General features: G+C 42.9%; 2 protein-coding genes across 7 annotated transcripts in view; one reads left to right on the top strand and one right to left on the bottom strand.

Annotated features, from left to right (window-relative positions):
- LOC147437050 (uncharacterized) overlaps positions 1-5,236 on the bottom strand; it is a 31,374-nt gene extending 26,138 nt beyond the window's left edge. The window contains exons 1-3 of one of the 6 annotated variants that reach the window (XM_086486463.1): positions 4,073-5,236; positions 2,931-3,946; positions 150-2,836 (exon numbers count right to left, since the gene is read on the bottom strand). Coding sequence is in view for 3 of the 6 variants with exons in the window: in XM_086486464.1 (XP_086342590.1) it covers positions 3,875-3,946; positions 4,073-4,474 (474 nt within the window). In the remaining 3 variants the exon portion in view is untranslated. Of the gene's footprint in view, positions 1-7; positions 3,947-4,072 lie in introns of those variants that run through there. The other 5 variants (XR_015184802.1, XM_086486462.1, XM_086486464.1 and 2 more) reach the window with 5 other exon arrangements.
- Positions 5,237-6,016: 780 nt separating this feature from the next.
- On the top strand, positions 6,017-8,089 carry LOC147437049 (uncharacterized). The gene is made up of 2 exons (XM_086485829.1): positions 6,017-6,221; positions 6,332-8,089. The coding sequence occupies exon 2, from the start codon at positions 6,351-6,353 to the stop codon at positions 7,092-7,094; it is 744 nt and encodes a 247-aa protein (XP_086341955.1). The 5' UTR covers positions 6,017-6,221; positions 6,332-6,350; the 3' UTR covers positions 7,095-8,089.
- Positions 8,090-23,621: the final 15,532 nt, after the last annotated feature.

Raw genomic sequence — 23,621 nt, 5'->3', positions numbered from 1 at the left:
GTTGCAAGATTCAAGAGTATTGAGCAAAAATCACGCGAACAAAAAGCGTGTGTGTGTGTAAGAGAGAGACGGAGGGAAACTCGAGAGGGAAGCTTCAACAAGTGTGGACTAGAGAGAAACACACACGAGAGAGGGAGAGAGGTACATACCTTCACTTTGTAGCAACTTTGCACAGGCTTTTTCTGGTTCTGTTTCAAAGTTTCGTCTAACAGAAAGGCCTCTGTTTCGAAAAGTGGGTTTTGTGGGATTCGTGGGCAAATTTGGGAGAAAATAAGGATCGCTTGGCCACTTTGCTACCTTCCGCGGATAGTGTGTCGTGCTCTCTATAGTGGGTGCTCCTCAATGCAATGTTCGTGACATCTTACTGAAAATAGAATGAAAACACAGAAAATAATAGATAACAACTAATCAACACAGAGACACAGCAACAAACCAGAACATATGGACTCGACTATCTCAAAGAATTGATACAAACTCTGGCGTTGCAGCACACTCAGCTCCAACCCAGAACTAACCGAGAGGGTGATGTTTGGAGAAGATTTTGAGTTCCCAGGAAGAAGTACCAATGAAGCAATGCCGAGATTTGCAAATATGTTGAAGAAGTACGAATGAAGCAATGTCGATATTTGCAAGATATGCTGAAGCAGTAATGACACCCGCCTCAACAAGGTAAGGAATGACCCAGCTCAATGAGGTAAGCTGACCAGAAGGTAGAAATAGAAGACTCCTAAATTAAGTAATTCCACAAGGCACCCGATGAATTGCAGTTATATGCAGTTGGCTGGAGCTGAAGGAGTAGGTAGGGGAGGGGTGGGTAGGTTGGTGGTTAGGCTAGATAGGGGCGAGAGGGGAGGGGATGGGGTGGGTAGGTTGGTGGTTAGGCTAGATAGGGGCGAGAGGGGAGGGGATGGAGTTAGAAGTCAGGCCTTCTAACTCTTAATGGTTAGTCATGGCCTCTTGCTCAAGAGCCTGTTGCTCAATAGCTTGCTGTAACAAAATGGGAGAGAGCTTTACTAGGGAAAGTGACCTGGAAGATGTAGAACCAGATGGAGGAATGGATGATGTCGTATGTGGAGGTATGGGCGATGAGGTTGGTAGACTTCTACTAGGTACCAAGGGTTGATGTCTTCTGTTGTACTACTTCAGAGGACTCAGTAGTGCGCTTTGACGCTCTAATGACCGCCTTGTATGTGACAGGCAGTGACCACAAACCCAACCAAGCTTTGGGCAAGAAGACTTTTAACTGGCTGAACACCGGTCTAGACTCTACTAGACCAGGGTGAGTGACTAGACCACCTGGCTAGGACCAGGGACGAGGAAGGAGTAGACCAGGGACAAGAAGGACTAGACCAGGATGAGAGCAGGTTGGACCAGGGCAAGAGAGAACCAGACCAGCAGGGCGAGAGACTAGGTCAGCTAGACTAAGCTGTCTTGGTGAAACTGGACCAGACCAGCAGGCTGCACTGTGCAAGGCGAAGTAGGCGAGGCTAGGTAAAACCCAGCTAGCTCCTCGATTTGTACCTCAACAGAGAGTGAGACTTCAGTTGAGGTCCCACTGGGCGTGCCAAAAATGAGAGCACCTATAGCGCGGATAGTGTGTCGTGCTCTCTACAGTGAGTGATCCTCAGTGCAATGTGTGTGACATCTCACTTAAAACAGAATGAAAACACAGGAAATAATAGATAACAGCTAATCAACACAGAGACATAGCAGTAGACCAGAACATATGGACTCGAATATCTCAAAGAACCGATACAGACTCTTGCGTGGCAGCACACTCAGCTCCAGCCCAGAACTCACGGGTACAATGGGGGTGTCGAGGCTCAGATGTGCAGGGATGGTGCAGACATGCTGTGTATAGACTCACTCTAGATGACGACGCTGGACCATATATGAAGAAGATGATAAACATGACCCAACAGCTACTACTCATATGTCCCACCATAAAGAGTCACCAACGGCTCATAAATGTCAGCCATCTGAGTCTATCTCCAAACTGAGGGTGGTGACCAGGCCACGATGTCCACTAAACCACCTTCCGTATCCCTGCCACGTGTCACTGCCCAACCCAGAGACTCCGTCCAGACCAATTGTACTAACTGTGTGTCCCGTGAAAGTGACACTGTAGCCTGCTACTGGCGGTGATAACTCTATTAGTCCCAAAGAGGATACCGTAGAGCAGAGCCAACCAGGTACAAGTTGCTCCCGAGAAGGTGCCGCTGTTGTAGTGTGCCTAGGAGGATCCTCGGCATCATCCGCTGATTGGAAGGAGTCGTCGTCAAAGTCGACATGATCCAAGGTAGGTATTGACTGCTGCTGTAGAGGTCTAGGTGCAGGAAGAGAGAGAGGAATAGTAGTAGGTTCCGATGTAGATGTCCCCTGTGAAGAGCCAACGAAGTGCTCATCGAAGACAACATCATGACTCACCATAATGGCCTTGGTATTCAGACCATGAAGGCGCAATCCATTGACTGTAGCCGACGAAGATCATCTTCTTTGACTTAGGATCCAACTTCGTTCGCTTCTCCGACTGTAGCCGACGAAGACTAACCACGCCGAAGCGAGAACTGAGAATGTCCATAAGGGTGTTTAAGCCCTTTCTGGCCGCATACTTGCACTCGTACGGTGTTGTGTCACGTCTTGTCATCGACCAACTATAGCCGACGAAGATCATCTTCTTTGACTTAGGATCCAACTTCGTTCGCTTCTCCGACTGTAGCCGACGAAGACTAACCACGCCGAAGCGAGAACTGAGAATGTCCATAAGGGTGTTTAAGCCCTTTCTGGCCGCATACTCGCGCTCGTACGGTGTTGTGTCACGTCTTGTCATCGACCACTGTTCAAAACATACAAAGAGTACGTTATGTTAGAATTTAAAAGTTCAATTATCCATAACTACCAAACCTAAAGGGCAATGCAAAAACACTTACAAAGTCGGCCTCAAATGATACCACCCGCCGCTCCCCAAGTGGTGCGAGCTTCCTGCCTCTACTCACGCTTTGGCTGCCTCCTTTTGTTGCTTCCACTTGTCATTTGCGTGTTGCTCGTTTTGTATTCTTCGAATCTTCTTTGGCCAGCCAATCTTCTTCGACTTAGGATGCACGAAAGCCGGACACCCAAACACGGGAAGGTGTGCCACTGAGGGCTTGCACCCATGGTAGGCCTGAAATAGGGTCATAGAGGTTACTGCTAAAGTATGTGATCTTTTCTGGAGGTAGAGCGTTGTGGAGGAACAAGCTTCTGCCCAGAAGATCTGAGCCAAAGAAACATGCTGGAGCATTGTGTGAGTCATCTCGATTGATAATCGTTTGGCTCTTCCGCTCGACCACCCCATTCTGAGATGGCGTGTAAGGAGTAATCAGCTCACGCTGGATGCCCTGTGACTTGCAGAACTGCGCGAACTCCGTGTACTCACCTCCGTTGTCTGAGCAAAGAGAGACAACCTTGAGATCTCCTTCTCCTTATCCACCATAGTCTTCCAATCCTGGAAGTAGGATAGACACTCCGACTTGAGTTTCAGAAAGTATATCCAAGTGTACCTAGTGAAATCATCCACTAGCCCCAACATGTAAGAAGCTCCGTTGAAGGAGGAAGTGGCTTGAGGGCCACAAATGTCGGTGTGTATATAAGGACTGACGGCTTCGAAGCTTTGGTTTTAGCCTGCTTCGGAAATGCGTCACAATGTTGCTTGCCTGTTTTCTAACAAGCGTTGCAAACACTCGGAGAGCGAATGCTAGGAAGCCCAACAAGAGACTCCCTGGATGCTTGGTGCATGTAAGAATAGTTCACGTGGCCATATCTAGCATGCCACAAGGAAGAAGATACTGCGCCATGAGAGAGTAGGGCTGCAAGCTTGAAGAGGGCGCCGTTTTGCTCACCAACCACACCAGCACTCTGCCAGTCTCGCATAGTCAGAGATAACAACCTTATCTCCTCCAAATAGAACCTGTGCCCATGGGAATCAAGTGAAGCCATTGATAAGAGGTTGAAGCTAAGCCTGGTACATACAAAGCCTCCAAAGTACTGTAACGTGGGTCAGTCGAAGAACAAAAGATAGGTATGTGGCTTGTACCTGACACCAGAACCGTATGGGAGTCACCAAGAGTGATGGATTGATTTGTGAAGCCGTGAGAGAACCGAACCAATCCCTCACAGGAGTCATATGGGCGGTTGCACCGTTGTTGACAATCCACGCTCCCGACTGAGAGGAAGTCAATGCCGCACCGGTAGCAGCAACAAGAGAGATCCCCTCTGTAATCCTGGCAGTCATCACTCCCGTGGAAGCCGCGTTCTCCTTAGCTTTCTCAGTCTCGTCCCTTTTCTTCTTCCGACACTCTGCCTGCTGGTGCCCTTTCTTCTTGCAATAATGACACTCAATGTCTTTGCTTCTTCTTTTCTGCTGAAGAGGATTTACACCACTCAAAAGTCTCGGCCTTCTTTCCCTTGTTCTTGCCCTTTGCCAATAGTGTGTCATCCGCGCCTACATCTCCTCTTGCTCGAAACTCAGAGTGGCTCTAAATTTGCATAAGCTCGGGAAGAACTTCTTCCCAGGCAGGGGGTTGGACGGGCAAGCACGTATAGGACCCTGATAGTAAGAGTCGAATCGAGAAGGGAGTTTAAAGAGCAGTTGCTTGACTATCGGTGTGTGGTTATGTCACCTCCAGGGGCAACGAGGTCATTCAAGATCTCTTGCATCTTGCAAGTCTCTCGCATCTTGCAAGTCAACCCCACCAATGGAGTTGAACTGATGGAGATAAGCTCCCGCTCTAGGCGAAGAGTCCTGGCAACAAAAATGTGCTGCCATAAGCGATGAGAATGCTACTCCGCTCGTACTTCTTCTATAACCGTGTCAGAAAAGTTTAGCAAGAGGAATCCGCCTGTGAAACAAATCCAGTAGTGACCACGGGGTTGACGGTCTTTGAAGGGTCTATAAGCTTAGTTGGAATTGTCCAGTTTTGCGGCGGTCTTTAAGAAGAGCGTGAATTTATATGCCAAATGGCGGGCCCCATCTCTCTATACTCCGGACGGAAGCGTATGACACAGATTCTGATGTAGGTCAAGCATATGCGAGGATGTCTCTTCTCTTCTCTGTCTTCTCTCTCTCTCTCTCTCTCTCTCTCTCTCTCTCTCTCTCTCTACGGTTAATTAGGAGATGGTGGAGGGAGGATTGTTTGCGCATTGTGTGGGATGTGTATATTCGTGTACATATTACATATGTATATGTGTGCGTGTGTGTGCACGGAGAGAGAGAGAGAGAGAGAGAGAGAGAGATATTGTAGGTGATACATCATTCAAAGGCAACAAAGAATGCACCATATGCCATAAACGCTTTAAAACAATGAAGCTTATAAATGGCCACTTACAAACTGTGCACGCTACCTCGTAATATACATACGCACATACACATCCACACAATGCGCAAACAATCCTTCCTCCCTCATCTTCCAATTAAGCACAGAGAGAGAGAGAGAGAGAGAGAGAGAGAGAGAGAGAGAGAGAGAGAGAGACCATGGCTAAAGGAGTAAGCAAGGAAGAGATGAGAAGGTAGCACTCGGTGATTGACGCACCAATTGAAGACAGAGAAGAGCGTAGACTCCCTCGCATATGCTTGACCTACACCAGAATCTGTGGCATACGCTTTCGCACGGAGTATACAAAGATGGTGCCGGTCATTCAGTATATTCATTCGGTATGTAATCTCACGCTCTTCTCAAAGACCGCTGCAAAACAATTCCAACTATAGTGTTTGAAAAACAAAGGTGAAGACTCTAATCTTCTACAATGGATTGTGAGATTGACTTATAGACCCTTCAAAGACTATCAAGCCCGTGGTCACTGTTGGATTTATTTCATAGACGGATGTTGATGCATGGATGGACATTGACAGAGGAGTATACACATTCCTCTTTCTAAACCTTTCTGACATGGTTCTAAAGAAAGTACGAGTGGAGTAGCATTCTCATCACTTATGGCAGCACATTTTTGTTGCTAGGACTCTTCGGCTAGAGCGGGTCTTTATCTTCAACAGCCACTTATTCGCAAGCTTCCGTTGGAGATAGTAGTGCGGCGGCTCCAATATCATTTCAAACGATTACTCTCTATGTTCCCACCTATCGTCAACGAACTCTAGATGCGTCATGGGATCCAAAAAAGAAGGAGGATGTGGATGCCGCCGTTGCGTGCATTTTTTATCATGACCATATCTCTTTCATAAAGGCTTGGTAAGTTCCAAGTTCTCAATGCTCTTTCATATTATAACCATAACTAGTATGTCCATTTTCCATTCAACATTGTCTTCACTTTTGCTTTTTGTGAGATGTACATTGTATAGGTCGGACTACTTCAAGACAATGTGCACAAGGATTGGGGATTACGGGCCACGCTATGTGCCCCTCACTTCAGAGGCCCTTCATACTACTCTTCTTGATAGAGAGAAGACCGTTGTAGAGATGATAGCCGTAAACATGAAGCGACAATGGGCGAAGAATGGAGTGACACTCATTGCAGATGGATGGAGCGACACCAGGAGGAGATCCGTTGATGGGTGTGGCTTATTGCAAGGGCGCATGTACTTTGTCCACTCACATGACGCCACAGAAACAGAAAAATCCGCCGATGTGCTTGCAGGAGAGTGTACATCTACCATAGAGATCATTGGCCCAGAGGTGGTGTTACAGCTTGTCACGGATGGGGAGGCATCAAACAGGGCAGCTGGCGCCATTTTGGAGGGAATGTATCCCCGCATCAAAGTGTCATTTTGTATGGCACATTGCCTTAACAATCTTTTAAAAAATAAAGGGCGGCTACCTTGGATTGAGCTACTCATTACAAGTGCGTCCAAGCTAGTGTCCTTCATCAACAATGACAATCTCCTTCGTGCTGCATTCTTGAAGCGGTCATGGGAAAAGGTTCTCTTGAAGTACTCCGAGACCCGCTTTGCCTACAACTACCTAATGGTTTATCGCTTATGCGAATGTCAGTGTGCAGTGCGACAAACCCTCATTAGTACGGAGTACACTTTCTCAGCCTACGCAGGTTCGCAGGGATTTTATATGCAGGCAAGTCAGAGGATCCCCAATTTTGGGAGTCATTGAAGACTATAGACCAAATGGTACAGCCGATACTCCACTTGCTTCGAGTAGTTGATGCCATGCAACCTTGCATTGACAAGGTTTATGAGGCCATGGATCGCATGGTGGAGGCTCTCCAAACACTTGAGCCAGATGCAGACAGGTTTGAGGAGATTAGCCAGATTTGTCAGAGCACTCCTATGCTTCCCCTTTCCATGGTGCGGCTTTTGTGCTGGATCCAGAGTTTCAAGGTGCATGACAGAAGCATGATGGGGAGGTGACCAAGCAATGGAACAAGATCTTGACCATGTTTCACCCTGATTGAGAAAAATGCCACAAAATCAAGGATCAACTTGCTATGTACAGGGATATGCGAGGATCATTTGGGCTTTGCCAATGCTCAAGTTGATCGCACCAAGATCTCCTCAGTTTTGTGGTGGCAGGACCATGGCTTAGATGGGCCAGAGCTTCAGCGACTCGCTATCCGCATCCTCAGCCAAGCGGTTAGCTCTTCTTGCTTGGAGCAATTGTGGAGTGTTTACAGTCACGTTGCATCCAGGAAGAGAAACCGACTTGCCATGGAGAAAGCAAATGATCTTGTATTTGTGAGTGCAAACTTGTGTATGCTTTGCAAGTCGGCATCCAAAGTATCAGATCCCTTTCTACAGTGGGAGATGGAGGCACAGGCGGAGATACTTGGGGAGGCTGGATCTACAAAAGTTTTAGATGAAGTGGATGATGTGGACGAACCTGTTGGGGATGAGGATTGGGATGACATCCATGATCTCCACGACACCACTACACATTGATAGGCTGGCTCTTCTGCCCCCACTGGTCCTTGAGCCTTGGCTTTTGACATGTTTCTATTTTGGCATTTTGGCATCTATGTATTGAGCTCTTGAGTCCCAAGTGGCTAGTCTTGACTCTTGAGCCTCGACTTTTTATCTTTTCTTTCAGTTCTCAGTGCTTACCTTTTTGTAGTGCCTTGGCTGGCCTTATAAGCCACACTTGAACTTATAGTCATGGTCTTTTTACTTTGTCTTTCTGTCTATTGAGCTCTTCAATCTTTGCACTTCCTAGTTAATGTTATTTGTGATGCACTTAGTATGTTGTGAGGTGTCTACAACCCCGGTAAATTGAATTTACGCAACCACTAACGCGCACAAACGACATGTTGAAACTTGAAACATGCTGGAAGATGATTCTAATTGTCCAACTAGGTGTTAGAAGCTTGGCTTACAATTGTTTCCTAATTTATAGGCTGTTTTGAGGCTAATTTCAACTTTTTTGTGTGGAATGTTCTGGCGTTCCCGTTCCGATCCCTACCTATACGTTCTGGTACCGTTCCGGAGCCCCTCGTTCCCGTTCCAAGTAATTTTGATGCATGGCAAGAGGCACAATTGACCACGCATCTAGAGGAAGCCAAAGAAGTCCCTTTCCTTCAATTCGGCCGACTTCCAAGACAAGCTCAAGGTGCTATTTATGCCACCTCATTACTTAGGACGGTTTAAAGAAGATTGACACAATCTCAAGCAAAATGGTATGCCAGTCATGTCTTTCTCTAACAACTCAACACCCAATTACGCAAATCGAATGATAAGCGCAAAGAGGCAATCCTTTTCGGGTTGGACGAGTATATCAAGTTTGATGTAGAAGTATTTGACCCCGTGGATCTCAACAAGGCAATAGCAATTGCTCTCTCCCAAGAGATGAAGCACAACAAAGGAAAGCCTAAGGAGAACAAGTCTTCTCACAGTACCTCTCAGACTCCTCAAAACCCACAGAACGATAAGAACGGTAACTCTTGTAGCCAATCTTCCTCTAATCCTTTGGAAGAGAACTCTCAAAATGAATCTAAGGGTAAAGCTAAAAGTTAAAACACCTGCTAAACCTAAGCTAACCCCGGATGAAAAAGCCGTACAAGGAATTATAGGAGGATACATAACGGCAGAAGAACAAGTCATTTATGCTAAGAAAGTTGGATGTTATCAATGTCACGTCAAGGGTCACATTAAGAAGGTTTGTCCTAAGATAGCGCCACCTAAAGAATCCAAAGCACCGACAGCTATCACAAGCACTTTAATGAACCAATCTGAGCCTTCACATGTTTCTGACACGCATTGATGAGTCTCTCTTTAAATGTTATGGTCATGTGAAGGGTCAGTGTTTTGTCATATTGTTTGATTTAGCCAGTATGCATGATGTGATTGGTGACTCTCTTGTAGAGAGAGCCCGTCTAGAGGTTAGCCAGACAACTACTCTCGAGGTGTCAGGCTTCGCTCCTGGTATGGACTCTCTCATTATGCAAGAGTGCCTTGATGTGTTTTTTACTGTTCAACAAGCTGCCTTCTGTAGAAAATTTGTTGTGTCTCCTCTCTCAGGATGTGATATAATTTTGGGCATTAGATGGTTTCGTGAGCACAACCCTCTTATTGATTGGGCAGACAATACTTTCACTCTGAATGCCAAAATTGACTCTCCCATGATCATTCGTGGTGAGCAGGGTCAACATTCTTTAACTCTCATTTCACATGTGCAAGCGAAGCGTGAATTATGAAGAGGAGCACAAGCCACATTCATCTATGCCTCTCCAGTTACCCAGAGCATTCAGGCTCCAGACAGGTATTCAACTTTGTTTACCAAGCACCTCTCTTTGCAGGATGATCTTCCACCCCGTCTCCCTCCGGAGCGGCCGGAGGACCATCGCATCAAACTCACGAAGAAGGCACAGCCAGTCAGTAAGGCTCCCTACCATTTGAACAAGACTCAGGAGGAAGAAATAGAGCAGCAACTCACGGAGTTGGTGGCCAAAGGATTCATACGTCCTAGTGTTAGTTCTTTTGCTGCTCCCATCTTATTTGTTTGCAAGAAGGATGGTTCGTCTCAATTGTGTGTTGATTACAAAGCATTGAACAAGATGACCGTCAAGAACAAGTTTCTGATGCCTCACATTGAGTATATCCTCGATAGGCTCAATGGGGCAAAGGTTTTCAGTAAAGTTGATCTCAAAAGTAAATACCATCGATGTAGAGATCTTACAAAAAGAGTTTGGTAGTGGACTGAGATCCTGAGTCGTTGCTGCTCACGCTCCTTCCTTGCGATTGCTAAACCCCCCCAGTCCAGCAGCTCACGCTACCCGCTGTCCTTTGCCTGCACTGTCCCCTGCTCTCGCGCTCTCGCTATCTGTCCTAGCCAGCCTCCCGCTCCCACCCTGCTACCTGCCCGTGCTCGCGCTTCCCCTTGCAGGCTGCCACACTGAGGTAGCATGCCTTGCGCTGCTTGCCTTGCATTCCTTGCCCATTTCGTCCCCCCTCTCCCCCCTTTTTCTGTTGCTTGCTGGTTAGCTCACCTGAGCCTGGCCTTGGTGTTGTTTCCCAGTGGAATCAGCTCACTCATTCGCCTCATTTAGCCTCTTCTTTGACGCTCTCGTTCGCCTTCGCCCGTCTTCAAAGCAGCAGACACAGATCGAGGATTTTGCTCCGCCACAAGGGGACTCCACTAAAGCCTCCTCACCCGACCCCGTAGAACCCACCATGCGACTTGCTCTTTCGCCGACAGAGCAAGCAAGTTTAGAGGCAGAGATGGCGCGTCTCCAAGCCACCTCTGTTATCTGCCGGGAGAGAGTCTTGACACCTCGAGAGGAGTTGTCTGGCTAACCTCTAGGCGGGCTCTATCTACAAGAGAGTCACCAATCACATCATGCATACTCGTTGAATCAAACAATATGACAAAACACTGACCTCTGCAAAAATGCTGGTTGTTGCTCTTTAGGATTAGCCAAAACCAAGCCGATGGTTCTCCTTTACCAAGGCTCTGATACGATGTCAAAAGTGGCAACGGAATGTGTGGTGATGACAACAAAACATAGGCTAAACTGAGCACACAAGAGGGAACCCTTGAGGTAGGGTGATGAGATGAGCAGGAGAGAAAGCACACACCCCCCGATCACTTGAGCATGCAAGAGAGAGGAAAGGCTAGGGGCACACACGCCAAGAGAGATGAGAGAGAAACGTTGGGGCTCATAGAGCTCTCCCAGGAAAATGCCAGTAGATGGGGGGGAGGGGAGAGAGAGCGATGAGAGAGAAAGAAGGAGAAACGCTCGGCGTGGGGGGGTTAGAGGCCTGCTTGGGGCCTCGACTTGCATAGAAACTGTGGTTGTGTGTCAATGTACAAAGTCAGGGGAGGTCTTTCCTTATAAATGAATAAGTGACGTCTCGTCGGTACAAGTCGCTCCCGAGGAGGTGCTGTTGCTATAGTGTCCTAGAAGGATTCTCCAAATGTATCTATTGGTTTATTAGGACATTTAATATATGATTTATTGGTATTTTTCAAACTTGATTTGTCATTTTTCTTTTATTTTAGCAATTAAAAAAAAACAAAATGGAGAATCAATTAAGATGGTCACGGAATGTAAAAAGAAAAATACAAGGGTGATTAGCAGGTCAAGATAAACATATGGTGAAGCTGGTGTGCAATTATGAGAATGTTGAGGAAGGTCCAATCCGACTAGTTTTTGAAGGAAATGATGAATTTTTTGAAAATTGGGCAAACGGAGTACAAATCAAGAAATGTTTGAGCCTAAAGTGCGTTTTGCAACAAGATAGGAGTTCATCTCAAACCTTGCGGCAAGTGGTTTTGAGACCCTTGATATAAGATATTTTGACCCCACTTACTAGCTCATTTCTACTATTCACATACTAGAGAGAGCTTGAGAGACCTAGAGCCGGTGGATCCTCCACGACTTAGTGTGCCATGCAAAGGACTCCGATCTTCACCAAACATGAGAGGTGGGCTCACTACCTTGGGCTAACTTCAACGCGAAAAACTAACATAAGAGACTACGTAGCATAGACGGGTAGAGAGTGAAACAAAACCGTAACTCAATAACCACTAACCCGATAGCTACAGGACTTGATTGGGGGTTGACTCTAGGCTAAAACCATGCCTAAACCCTTCCATACCAGTTTGGGTCAATAAATAGAAACCCTAACTTCTCAGGCCCTGCAGAAGCCAATCTGGGACATGTCAAAAACACGAAAAATATGAGGACAAACACGAAAAATGAGCCTCTACGTGTGTGTACATATGTAAAAATAGAACTTTTGAGGCCAAAAAGTTGATAAAATGAACCAATCCGATAAAAAATATTGCAAACAAATGTATATATTGGTTTATTAGAACATTTAATATTTACTCTGATTTATTCGTGTTTTTCAAAATTGATTTGTTATTTTCCTTTTATTTTTGCAATTAAAAAAAAACAAAATAGAGAATCAATTGAGATGGTGACGGAATGAAAAAAGAAAAATACAAAGGTGATCAGCAGGTTAAGAAAAACATATGGTGAAGTCGGTGTGCAATTATGAGAACGTTGCAGAAAGTCCAATCCAATCAGTTTTTGAAGGAAATGATGAATTTTTTGAAAATTGGGTAAATGGAGAGCAAATCAAGAAATTTTCGAGCCTAAAGTGCGTTTTGTGACAAGATAGGAGCTCGTGTCAAATCTTGTGGCAAATGGTTTCGAGACCCCTGATACAAGATATTTTGATTCCACTTACTAGCTCATTTCTACTATTCACATACTAGAGAGAGCTTGAGAGACCTAGAGCGGGTGGATCTTCCACGGCTTAGTGTGCTATGCAAAAGACTCCGATCTTCACCAGACATGAGAGGTAGACTCATGTTGGGGGTTCCATCGTTGTATAGCTCCAATGACCAACAAAATTATCAATCCGGAGGGATGAGCTACCCGGTAAGGGCATAGAAACACTCACACGATTAGTGAGCTAATCATGGCAACACGAATGGTTGACTCTATGAGGTGAGCTTCTCGGCCTATGGAAGAGCTAAGCCACAATGAAGGACAATCTCCACATCCACTTCCCTTCACCTCTAATCAACGCAATCACACACACTAACGATTGCAAGATGCACACAACATTAATCATATCATTCAACACACTAATCATTGCAAGCACACACAAATAGATCTATCGAGCACCACACTCCAATCAAACCTACATGCACATAGAAGCAAAAGAGGGCAATCACACAAGATTAGAGAGAGATTAACCACTAATTAGTTACGATCTAGCTAATCAAAGCATCATAGGCAATTATAAGAAGCATGAGAGAGGCATAGTGAAAGAGAATTAAGCATTGATTAGTGTTAACCAGGTCACATGAGCAAGGAGAAGCTCAAGGACTTCAGAGCCACACACCTCAAGAGCTCTCACCAAAGAGTGCTCTCAACAAATGAGCTTGAGAACCCCAATTTCTTTTACACACTGTCGTAACACATTAGAATAATACAATGGCTTGAAATAAATCGAGAATTTACAATACATGACCATTTTGGAAAAATGTGTAGCTCCAATCTTCATCGCTTCTTTCTGTTGATCTTCGATGTACATCCATACATCGTTGGTCTTTAGTAGCTTCTGTTAACTGACGTTGATTCAGTTAACATTCCCCCCTTTCGATTTTAGTGCCCGTCTCGGGCACTGTTAAAAAGTGTCCGTGGAGGCTGTGGAAGGTTTTTGATTGGTTGTTGATGGACTGATTGTCTTCATTTGTCATTGAGTTTGTTGATGAGGTTCAATATGTTGCAACATTTTGATTGGTCTGAATATGTCTAATGTGAGAGATAATGTCGCATTTGTCCGTTGTAATAGCATAATGATGAGGTTTGTGTTTTTTTTATGAAAAGTATGTACAAGGGAAGTAGAATGATGAGGTTCTAATTTAGGGTCTAATACCTAAATGACCAAAGGAAAAATACCCATTGGGAAAAAAGTACCTTTGGGATATGCGCATTATTGGGGTACTTATTAGCATTGGAAATATTAATAAAGTACTCAATGGATTATTTGCTAATAGATATGGAATTAAAAAGACAGCAAATATGAGAGGGTAGCATGATGAAACATGGGTTTGCCTGTTGTTGTCCACTCAAGGTGCATAGGTACAAGCAAAAAAGAGTGTCTAATGCATATGTCCACTGGTGGGACATCCTATTTATGCATACATAAAATTGCATGGAAAACAATATGCCATGCAAGAAAGATTTTGAGGGGTTCTTCAGAAAGATGGTGTATCTATAAAAGCATATGATATGGCTTTGCAAGCTGGCACCCCTTTGAGAATGATTTTCGTTGTCGAGGATATGTACTCCCATCTTACTGTGCAATGTGCATGAGTGTTGGACTCTACGACACTCCATCAATTGTAAGTTAATAGACTGACTCTTATGATCATCTCATCCAACATGAGCAACATGACATAGATATGCTGAACTCTTCCAGCTTGAGTGTAAGCCTAATAACTACGACCATTAGCACAGAGTTTAATATGAATCAGCAGCCCGACTCCGACTATGCCAAAGAGTGTTTTTTGCACCCTGGCGACTTGACTTTTTACATTCTTGTGCTTACTACAAACATTTCTTCAGGTAAAAGTAAGCTTGAATCCTCAAAAAGAGGATTAGTGAAGGACCAAATTGACATTGAAGATTTATTTTGCCATACCTGTTTTATCTTCTTCGAATCGCATTCTCATTGGTTGGGTTGTCCTTCTTTGATTGTGAAGACTAATGCTTTGCTCATTTTATGGCTCAGTAGCTCGACTCTGACTATGTCAAAGAGTGTTTTTTTTACTTCGGTGACTTGACTTTTTATATTCTTGTGCTTACTACAAACATTTCTTCATGTAAAAGTAAACTTGGATCCTCAAAAAGAGGATAGGACCAAGTTGACATTGAAGGTTTCTTTTGCCATACCTTTTTTATCTTCGAATCTGCATTTTCATTGGTTGGGTTGTCCTTCTCTAACTGTAAAGACTCCATTATCTGTTTGATTTTCCAATTAGGCCTGTTGTAAGAAGTCTTTGATATTGTTGTAGGCCTCTGTTCACTGTTGACATTTGGCTTTTGACTAGGAGCATTGGAAGACTTAGGGATCCAAATCTCTTGATGAACTTTGTATCTCCTTTGTTGACTTTGCTTTGCTCTAGGTCTTGTTGAGTTCTTGAGATCTTCATTTAGGTATGGTGTAGTTGCAGTTGGCTTGTGATTGATTGGTAGCCAAATCTTTGTATAACTTGTGTAGAATCCTTTTCGAGGAGGAACATTCTTTGAGATCCTTCATTTTTCTATATCCTCTTGAGGGTTGTGGTAGGCTTCAATATCTTTTGATGTTGTTCTTTTGTATACCTGCTTCTTAGGTATCCTAGGATATTGTCGAGGTTGATACCTAGTGGGTCTTCTTTCTTGGGAGGGTCTTGTCGTTACTTCATATGCTCTAACCTACGGTTTTGGTACCCATATCTGTCTGTTACCTTCATAGTACTCCTGTTCTTTTAAGCTTCATTGTGATGTTATCCATCCCATGTGTTTGTCTTTTTGTGTTGATTTCTCATCCTTAATCCAAACCCGATCATTGACTTTGATTAAACTGCTTGGAACAAACACTTGCTTGACTTTCCTTTGCTTTCTTAAGTACTTTGGTTGAAATATCTTTGCTTTTCTGGGTATCTCCTTAGAGGGTTCAATTGGGTCAGCAGTTGACTTGAATTTTTGAAAGCCTGACTTGCTTGAAGAAGCTGGTCCATGAGGGTTCTTTGATGTAGAGGCATATGCTGTCACACCTTCTTTGCGAATCGGTGGAGGGTCCACTTTGGCTTTCCCTTTGTCTGCACAATTAGTTTTTGTTTCTTGTGATTTCTGCAACTCTGAATGTAGCATTAATAGTCCCTGTAACTGTTTCTTGTTACTTCTTGGAAAAGAGAGTATTAGCATTTTATCTTCTTTGTAGGCTTTGTGTTGGCCTAACCACTGATGTCCAAGGATGACAGCTGCAAGTATTTCCTTTGAAGGCTTCAGCTGAAACTTTACTTGCTCTTCATGATGTTGGATGCTAAGAGTAGCAACCATTTTTGACCTGTAGCCTTACCCATGATTTCTCTGTTACCTGGCTTGTTTTGAGTAATCTCTAGAATGCTTCGGATGTTGTCTGCAACCATATTTCTCTTTGCTTCTTTATCTAGTGGAGCATTACATCTGACACTTGCTCCTTTTGTAATGCTAAGAACTACAGCTATTCTCATTGGAGGTTCTATTGAAGATCTTTGTCTACCATGGTCTCATTTTGATCTAACCGTGTCTCTATGGACAGTGGCTTGAGACCTTGTTGCCCAATCTAATTTACATCATTTGTTTCAACTGGCAATGAGTGATTGATCTTTGGACTTCCTATTGCTTCCGGGTTGATGCTTCCGGGTTGATTGCACCTCAATCTTCTTTACTTCTGGCTTTGGTGGCATTCTCTGCTCAATAGCTTTCGTGGTTGTCCTTTGCTCTGTTTGATCTGCACTTGCTATTGCTCGGTTTTTGCTTTAAGCTCTTCTGAAGCTCTGTTCGATGGAGATGAATTCTCTTCAATAAGGTCTGCTTTGATATAAGTCTCCATTTTAACTGTGTTTGAGGACTTTGTGCTGTCGTCCGCGGTTGATCAGTCTTGGTCTTCATTCTTTGTTGTCTCCGAAGACTGCATCTTGTTTGCATTCTGTATCTCTAACATCTTGTGGACCATTGGCATTCCCGTATGATGTCGACTAGCATATCCTTTGCTGTGATCAAGTGGAATTGAGCTATGATGATCTTTGAACTTACTTCAATGGTGGTGGAGATGATTCCCCAACATTCTGCTCGTTTGTTTCTTGATATGCTTACACATTCAGGAGCATCTTCCAATTGTGGTTGTCCACATCTTTTCCAAGTGCGAAAAGACATGAGGTTCTTGTCTAATTGAAAATCTACCTTTACTTCATTTGATAGCTTTTCTTCGTTTTCACCAACAATGTTGCACTTAATCGTCTTAGGATTCGTGTCTGAATTGACTGCGTTTGTGGTGGCGACGTCCTTTGGTTGAGCTTTATCTGCATTTTCTTTGCTTTGACCACCTACTTCAATTGATGTTGGCTCTATTGGTTGTAATATTGTACTTTTTGTCTGCACACAACTGATGAGCATTGTCCACCTGCATATGAGTAACCCTTGATTTAGAAGATCCATTGTACTTTTTGATAGAATCTGACTCTTGGGAGAAGATGTTGGTGGTGACCTTTGTGTAGCCTTCTGGACTTTAGCTTCCGTTGACTTGAATTTTCTATCACTTGTTCTAGCAACTTGAGGCTTTGCATCATCTTCAGATAGTCTTATTGATCTGTCGGTTTTTGACTTTGATTTGTGGAGATCAGCTGAAACTTTTGTCCCTGATAATATTCATATAAGCATTTGTCTGCAGATTCTGAGGAAACTTGGGTTAATTGGAAACTTCCAACAACCATATGATCTTTCAATGGTTTTTGCTTTAAGGAGGTCTGTTGTCTAGAGGCTCTAGGGCTTCTAACTGGTGTAGCATGTCTTGGTACATAAGCTGAGCTTGATGCATTTACAACTCCACCCTTCCGAGGGTGACCACTATAGCTTGCTTCATTTTAAGAGTTCAAAACTGTTTGGCTCTGGTTTAGCTCTAGTTTAGTCACACTTTTTGGAACTGTAATGGTACACTTTGGGTCGCACTGTTGATATTTGGCATCTGTAAACCTTCTGCATAGTTTTCTATATATCTCCTTGAAACATGAAAAATTATTTCGCAAGTTAAGCTGTAGATAGCATTATCTTTGCCCTGATATTGTCTATCTCATGGGTCTCCTATGATATGAGCTTCTATGGTTTTAGGACCCAAGGCATCATAGATGTTAGATTCTCGTCTATATCTACGACTGTTTTGATCAAAGTATATGCTCGTTGGGTTACAACATCGAAGCTTGATTTTGGATAGAAGAGAGTTTGACTCTGAATAGATTTCTGGGTTCACTCAGGTAATATCCTTCAGCTCTAGAGAGGATGGTCTATAATAGATTCTTTCTTTTGAAAGGAACCATCCTTTTTTATCTATCTCACTGGACGTACTTCTATGAGTTGGTATGTGGGCCGTTCAAACACTGGTTGATCCTTTTTGTACAGTTGTCCTTTTTGGTCTACATAGTGTATATATGAATTATGTGTACCATACAAGGCTAACATCATTCTACATCTTTAGACTCGTGAATGATTGCACACTTATGGTAGTGGATGCATAATCATTTAGAACCTAACAGTCTTTTCAACATTTTGTGATATCTGGACACCTTGACCAAATTCATGCAAGAATTTGTTGTTGAAAGAATCAATTTTAAGCTTTTCAGGTGCCTGTGCATCTTTATGCTGATTTTGAACTTGCAGTGCTTTTACTGGTGCTTCTAACGGTAATGCAAAATCATTCAATTGCATTAAAAGTAACGAGTTAAATGCACTTACATCGAGATTCACATTTCCAATTTGCTACGTGCCTTGCTTGGCAGTTGATGTATCCTTGTTGTTTGGATTTTTTGGACAATCTTCAAAAAACTGTCCACCTTTTCGTCCACAATCTGAGCAATACGCGATGGCTGGTGGTATTTTAACTGGCTCTGTCATGTCAAGCTCTAGCTGAGAAGTTTCAACTTATATGCTGGCCAAGTTGTCAGCATCTTCTTTTAAAACACTAAGCATCAAGCTGTAGATTGCTCCATCTTGACCTTTCTACCATCTTTGGCTTGGTTCTCCAATTAGACTGGCTCCTATTGGCTGATCTGTTGGATCTTCCATTTCTGGTTCTCGACTATAGATTTGACCACTGTAATCTATGTACAATGACCCTGATCGCATATGCACCAACTATATGTTTTGTTGGCTTGTGTATATTTCTAGATAAACACTTGAGTTGATTTTTTGCACCTCTATGTGCACTTCATCTTTGAGCTTGCAATACCTGGCTCCACTGAAGTCTGTGAACATCTGGGAGTTTTCTAAATCTGGCTTTACTCTGATCAATAGAATCTTGGCTCCTGTGCTGCTTTTACTGCTCATCAAGTATCTATGGTCTTTTGAATTTGCATACAAAATCTTATCCCCATTGTAGCCATATAGCTGTAAAATCTACGATGTTGCAGTTTTGCAGGTGTTGCCACCACTGCTACTAGCTTGCTCTGTTGTACTTGAACTCTCGGCTCGATTTGAGTCAATGTTGGCTTGTTCTGTAAAAACTGTCTCGTAGCAGATTTAGGTGTTAATTGGGAAAAATTCTTTTGCTCGATTTTGATAAAACTGCTTTAGCCTAAGCACGTATGCAGTTGACTGCTCTTAGACTCACAATAGTTGATTAACTCTAGCTTGACAGTGTCAGAATTGATCTGGGCCTTTGAAATGATGAAAATCAGGGCTCTGAATAGCCTAATCTATAATCCACCGTGGTTTGGGTCCCTATTCGTCCAACTGAAAGCTAATTTGCAATGCAATCACTTGCTCTAGCCAATTTGTAGTATGCAAAATTTTTGAAATTTGACTGACGCTCCATTGCTTCGAGTTGATCTTTTTGCTCGCTTCTTTCGGCTGATCTGATTCACTTTCCAAGGTGTAGTTTTTTCGCCTTCGCTTTTTCTGACTCGCTCGCTTTTCTGCTGTTTAGTCGGTGTATGACTCTTCTGGCTTTTTCGTGAGTTGTTCGGTGTGATTCTCCGGCTTTGTCTTTTTTTTTTTTTTGCTTCTATGGCTCTTTCTGGCTCTTTCGAGGACTTTATCTTTGTTTTTATCTATTCTTTTATAAAATTTTGAATTTTCTACTTTTCTAAGTATTTTTATGAATTTTTATAAAATTTTTGGGAAAGTTTTGATTTTCAATGATTTTTTTTGGTAATTTTCTAATTTCTTTGTGATTTTTTTAAAGGTTTTATGAATTTTTGGATTTATTGTGATTTTTTCGGACAATATATGATTTTTTTTGTGGGTTTTCATAAAAAAATTGTGATTTATTTGTGAATTTGTGGATTTTTTAATGAGGTTTTCACTTTTCTGTGAGTTTTTATGAGTTTTTTATTTTTTTGTAAATTTTTTAATCCTTTTTTAACTCTTTTATGAGGTTTTTATTTGTCTATTTTTGTGTGATTTTCTAATCCTTTTTTTAATTTTCTATTTTTTATTGTTATTCTTTTTTTAAAAATATTATTATTATTATTGTTTTTAAGTGAATTTTGAAAACTAACTTAAACTAACCTATACTAACATAACCAAACCTCGCTAAAGCTCACTTGGCGGGTTGACCAGCGCTGACAACGGGCACGTGGGCGCGCTGATTTCCGGACTACCGAGTGTGTTGGGGGGACTGCACTGTGCGAGCGGGTCTGGCTCACAAGCAGAGGGAAGAGAGAGGGAGTGATAGCACGCGCCGGTGCTGACGTGGCAGTGTGTGGCGTCTGGCACTCACTACGTGACAAAGGGGAGGGAAAGGGGACGCGCGTGTAGAGAGAGAGAAGAGAGAGAGGGAGTGGGACAGTGTCGCTGCACGTGAAGAGTACGGGACAACAGTGCTCTGAAGGAAAACACAAGAGAGGGGGGAAAGGGTATGTGTGTGTATTATTAAAACAAAAAGGGAGAGAGAGAGGGTCAACGGGGAGAGAGTGTGTGAGGGGGATGAGAGAGATTGTAAATCATCACTTGGGGAGGGGGTGGGGAAGAGAGAGGGATAATGATCGCTTGGGAGAGGGGGAGGAGAGAGAGTAAGAAAAGAGCGTGGGGAGGAGAGAGAAGATTAATAATCGGACATTTGGGAGGGGGAGAGGTTTTTAATTTTTAATTTTTGAAAAAATTAAACTTTAGCACTGCAGAGTGCCGTTCTCACCGCGAGCTTGCAAAAATCAAAACTCACTTGCCACGAACGTCGACGCTGTACCGGACCGCACGCCAAGGCTCGAAAAATCTCGCCGATCCGCATCGAAGCTCAAAATTTGTTTTATTTTTATTTTCGAACATCCTAAAGTGCCAAAATTAGGGAAAAACAGCCGAAACGCTAAAAAATCACCCAAAAATCCCGGAAAATTTATTTATCTGCCATTGGGAGCTTGATGTATGCTATGATTGCTACACGTCCTGATATTGCTTTTGCAATGGGAGTTGTTAGCAGATATATGTCAAATTCACGCAAGAAACATTGGGAGACAGTGAAAGGGTTATGCGATATTTGAATGGTACAAAAGACATGTGCATTTGCTTTGGAAGAAAGGAAGCATGTGTAATGGGTTACACGGATGCAGATTATGCAGGAGACTTGGACAAGAGAAGGTCCACTTGAGGCTATGTTTTTGAATTCACTGGAGGTGCAGTTTTATGGCGATCTCGTTTGCAAGATTGTGTTACCTTGTCTACTATAAAGGCTGAATATGTTGGAGCTTCACAAGCTTGCAAGGAAGCTATATGGCTTGGTCGGCTGGTAGGAGACTTGGGAATCAATGTTGAGATGCCTGTGTTACATTGTGAAAGCCAAAGTGCTATACAATTGGCAAAGAATCCAGTGTTTCATGCAAAGACAAAGCATGTGGATGTGAAGTATCACTTCATTCGTGAGGTGCTTGAGGACAAGCGATTGCAGCTTGCCAAGATTCACACCACTGAAAACCTTGCTGATCTTCTAACAAAGGGCTTACCTTCAGAGTGGTTTGCACATTGTCGGGCACTCATGGGTATTTGGTAGATGATCATGGTCATTGTCTACCTGTATTGTATATATATATATATATATATACATTGTCACCCCAGCTTAAAGGCACATTGTGCTTTAAGTGGGAGATTGTTGGGGTGGTAAAGCCCAATGTGCCGTGCCTAAGTGTTGGGCGGCCGAGGCGACCGGAGACTACCGGGAACTAACACTGACCATTCATTCTACATAAAAGAATAAGGACTCATAACCCTAACACTATTGTGTTTGGAGTCCACCCAAAACCTGTGTCTCCTCTCTTCTCCATTGCTGCACACACACACACGCTCTCGCACGCGCACTTCAATCATTATATAGGAAGTGTATTCATCATAACACTTCCATAGAATCCTCTACACACAAGGGCTCCATGGGAGTGAGGATACAAATTATGGCTTGTGACTTAGGGACCGACTTCATGTAATCAGAATACAACTACATGAGGGACAATTTTATGCTACTTCGGCCTATTATCTAGTGATTTTCTTTCTATCTTTCTTGTTGTGTATCCGTGGCTTCTAACACCAGCAAAAAATTACTATGTTGTGCAGCAAAGATGATGTCTCAAACATGTTATGATCACTTGCTAATAAACCAAAGTGTTCTTTACTAGCTTGAAACACACATAGGAATACTCTACAAATTCTTTTGATGAAAACCTTTTGTGTGGAGCAAGAGAGTAACTTGAACTGATATAAAATCGATCTCCACATCGTTTGGATTATTCTTGACTGTGAGCATACCTTCAACACAAAATTCAATCTCAACATGTGAGACATTGCTTCTAAATATGTTGAGATCCACAATTGAAAACAGTAGTTTCCTAAACCTACTTCAAAAGTGTGACTACAAGCCTCGAAAAAGCCAAATGTGAATTCATACACTCCCTAACTCTTCCACTATAGTCTCATTACAGTGAGCACAAGTGTGTAATACAAGAAGGAGAAGTACTACGTAAAAATTGCTCTTGGGGTGTGAGCCAATCCTTCAACATGTGCAAGAATAGTCCTGCAAACCCTAATGCTTTTTTTGAAGTGTAAGACAAGTCTCCAACACACCCAAAAAAAAGGTAACAAGCTAATTAGGTCTCCCCAATCTCACAAAAATAAAAATTCATTCAAAACATATTAAGTGCATAAGTGAAGGGTGAGTTTAGGAAATGAAAATGGAAAGTCAAAAGACATATGAAGGTGGAAAATCAAAAGACATATGAAGTTGAAAAGTCAAAAGACTTTTGGTTGTCTATATAAAGAGGTTTTCTTCTTTTTTATTTTTCCTTTAGTGTTTTCTTCTCTTTAGAGTGTCCTCTCTCTCTCTCTCTCTCTCTCTCTCTCTCTCTCTCTCTCAATGTTGTATTCGTCCGTCCCAACAAATACTGTTGCAAATCTACATGCTTTGTCATTGCTAGTTGCTACATGCTATAGAGTAGTGCATCGTTTTGTTGTTGTTAAGAGAATCTTTGAATTAGGAATACCTTTTAATTTTTTTGAAGTCTTTAGGAATACCTTTTAATAAATATACATCAACATGAATAAAAATTATACCTAAAGTTTTCATTGCTCACACTATTTCCACCATACTGCTTTCTTCAATTGAGAACATAACTTGGATATTTAAGAGATCCACCACCTTTTAAAATTGTAAAGCGAGTGGAAAAGGGGACATGGGATCCAATAGAGGGTCCAATATGTGACACCCACACTTTAGCATGTTTGGTAGCATGGGCATGGGAGTACTGTTGACTACCCACCAACCACTAGCTTGGGATACCCATGCTTTGAAAATCGTGAGGAAACCTAACTTTTTATTTTTAATCCATCTCAAATACTTTTTTAATGAGAAATATGATCCAATGTGACATTGATGTTTAATGGAAAATCAGTAGATGTGGACTACAAGGGCTCACTTTGGGCAACTTCCACTTCTAATAACGAGAAATGTT

This window comes from Adiantum capillus-veneris, chromosome 17, assembly GCF_014529385.1.
Source record: "Adiantum capillus-veneris isolate H3 chromosome 17, ASM1452938v2, whole genome shotgun sequence".
Classification (NCBI taxonomy): Eukaryota; Viridiplantae; Streptophyta; class Polypodiopsida; order Polypodiales; family Pteridaceae; genus Adiantum; species Adiantum capillus-veneris.
Note: the sequence above shows the minus strand (reverse complement) of the source record. Positions and strands in the feature narration are given on the sequence as shown.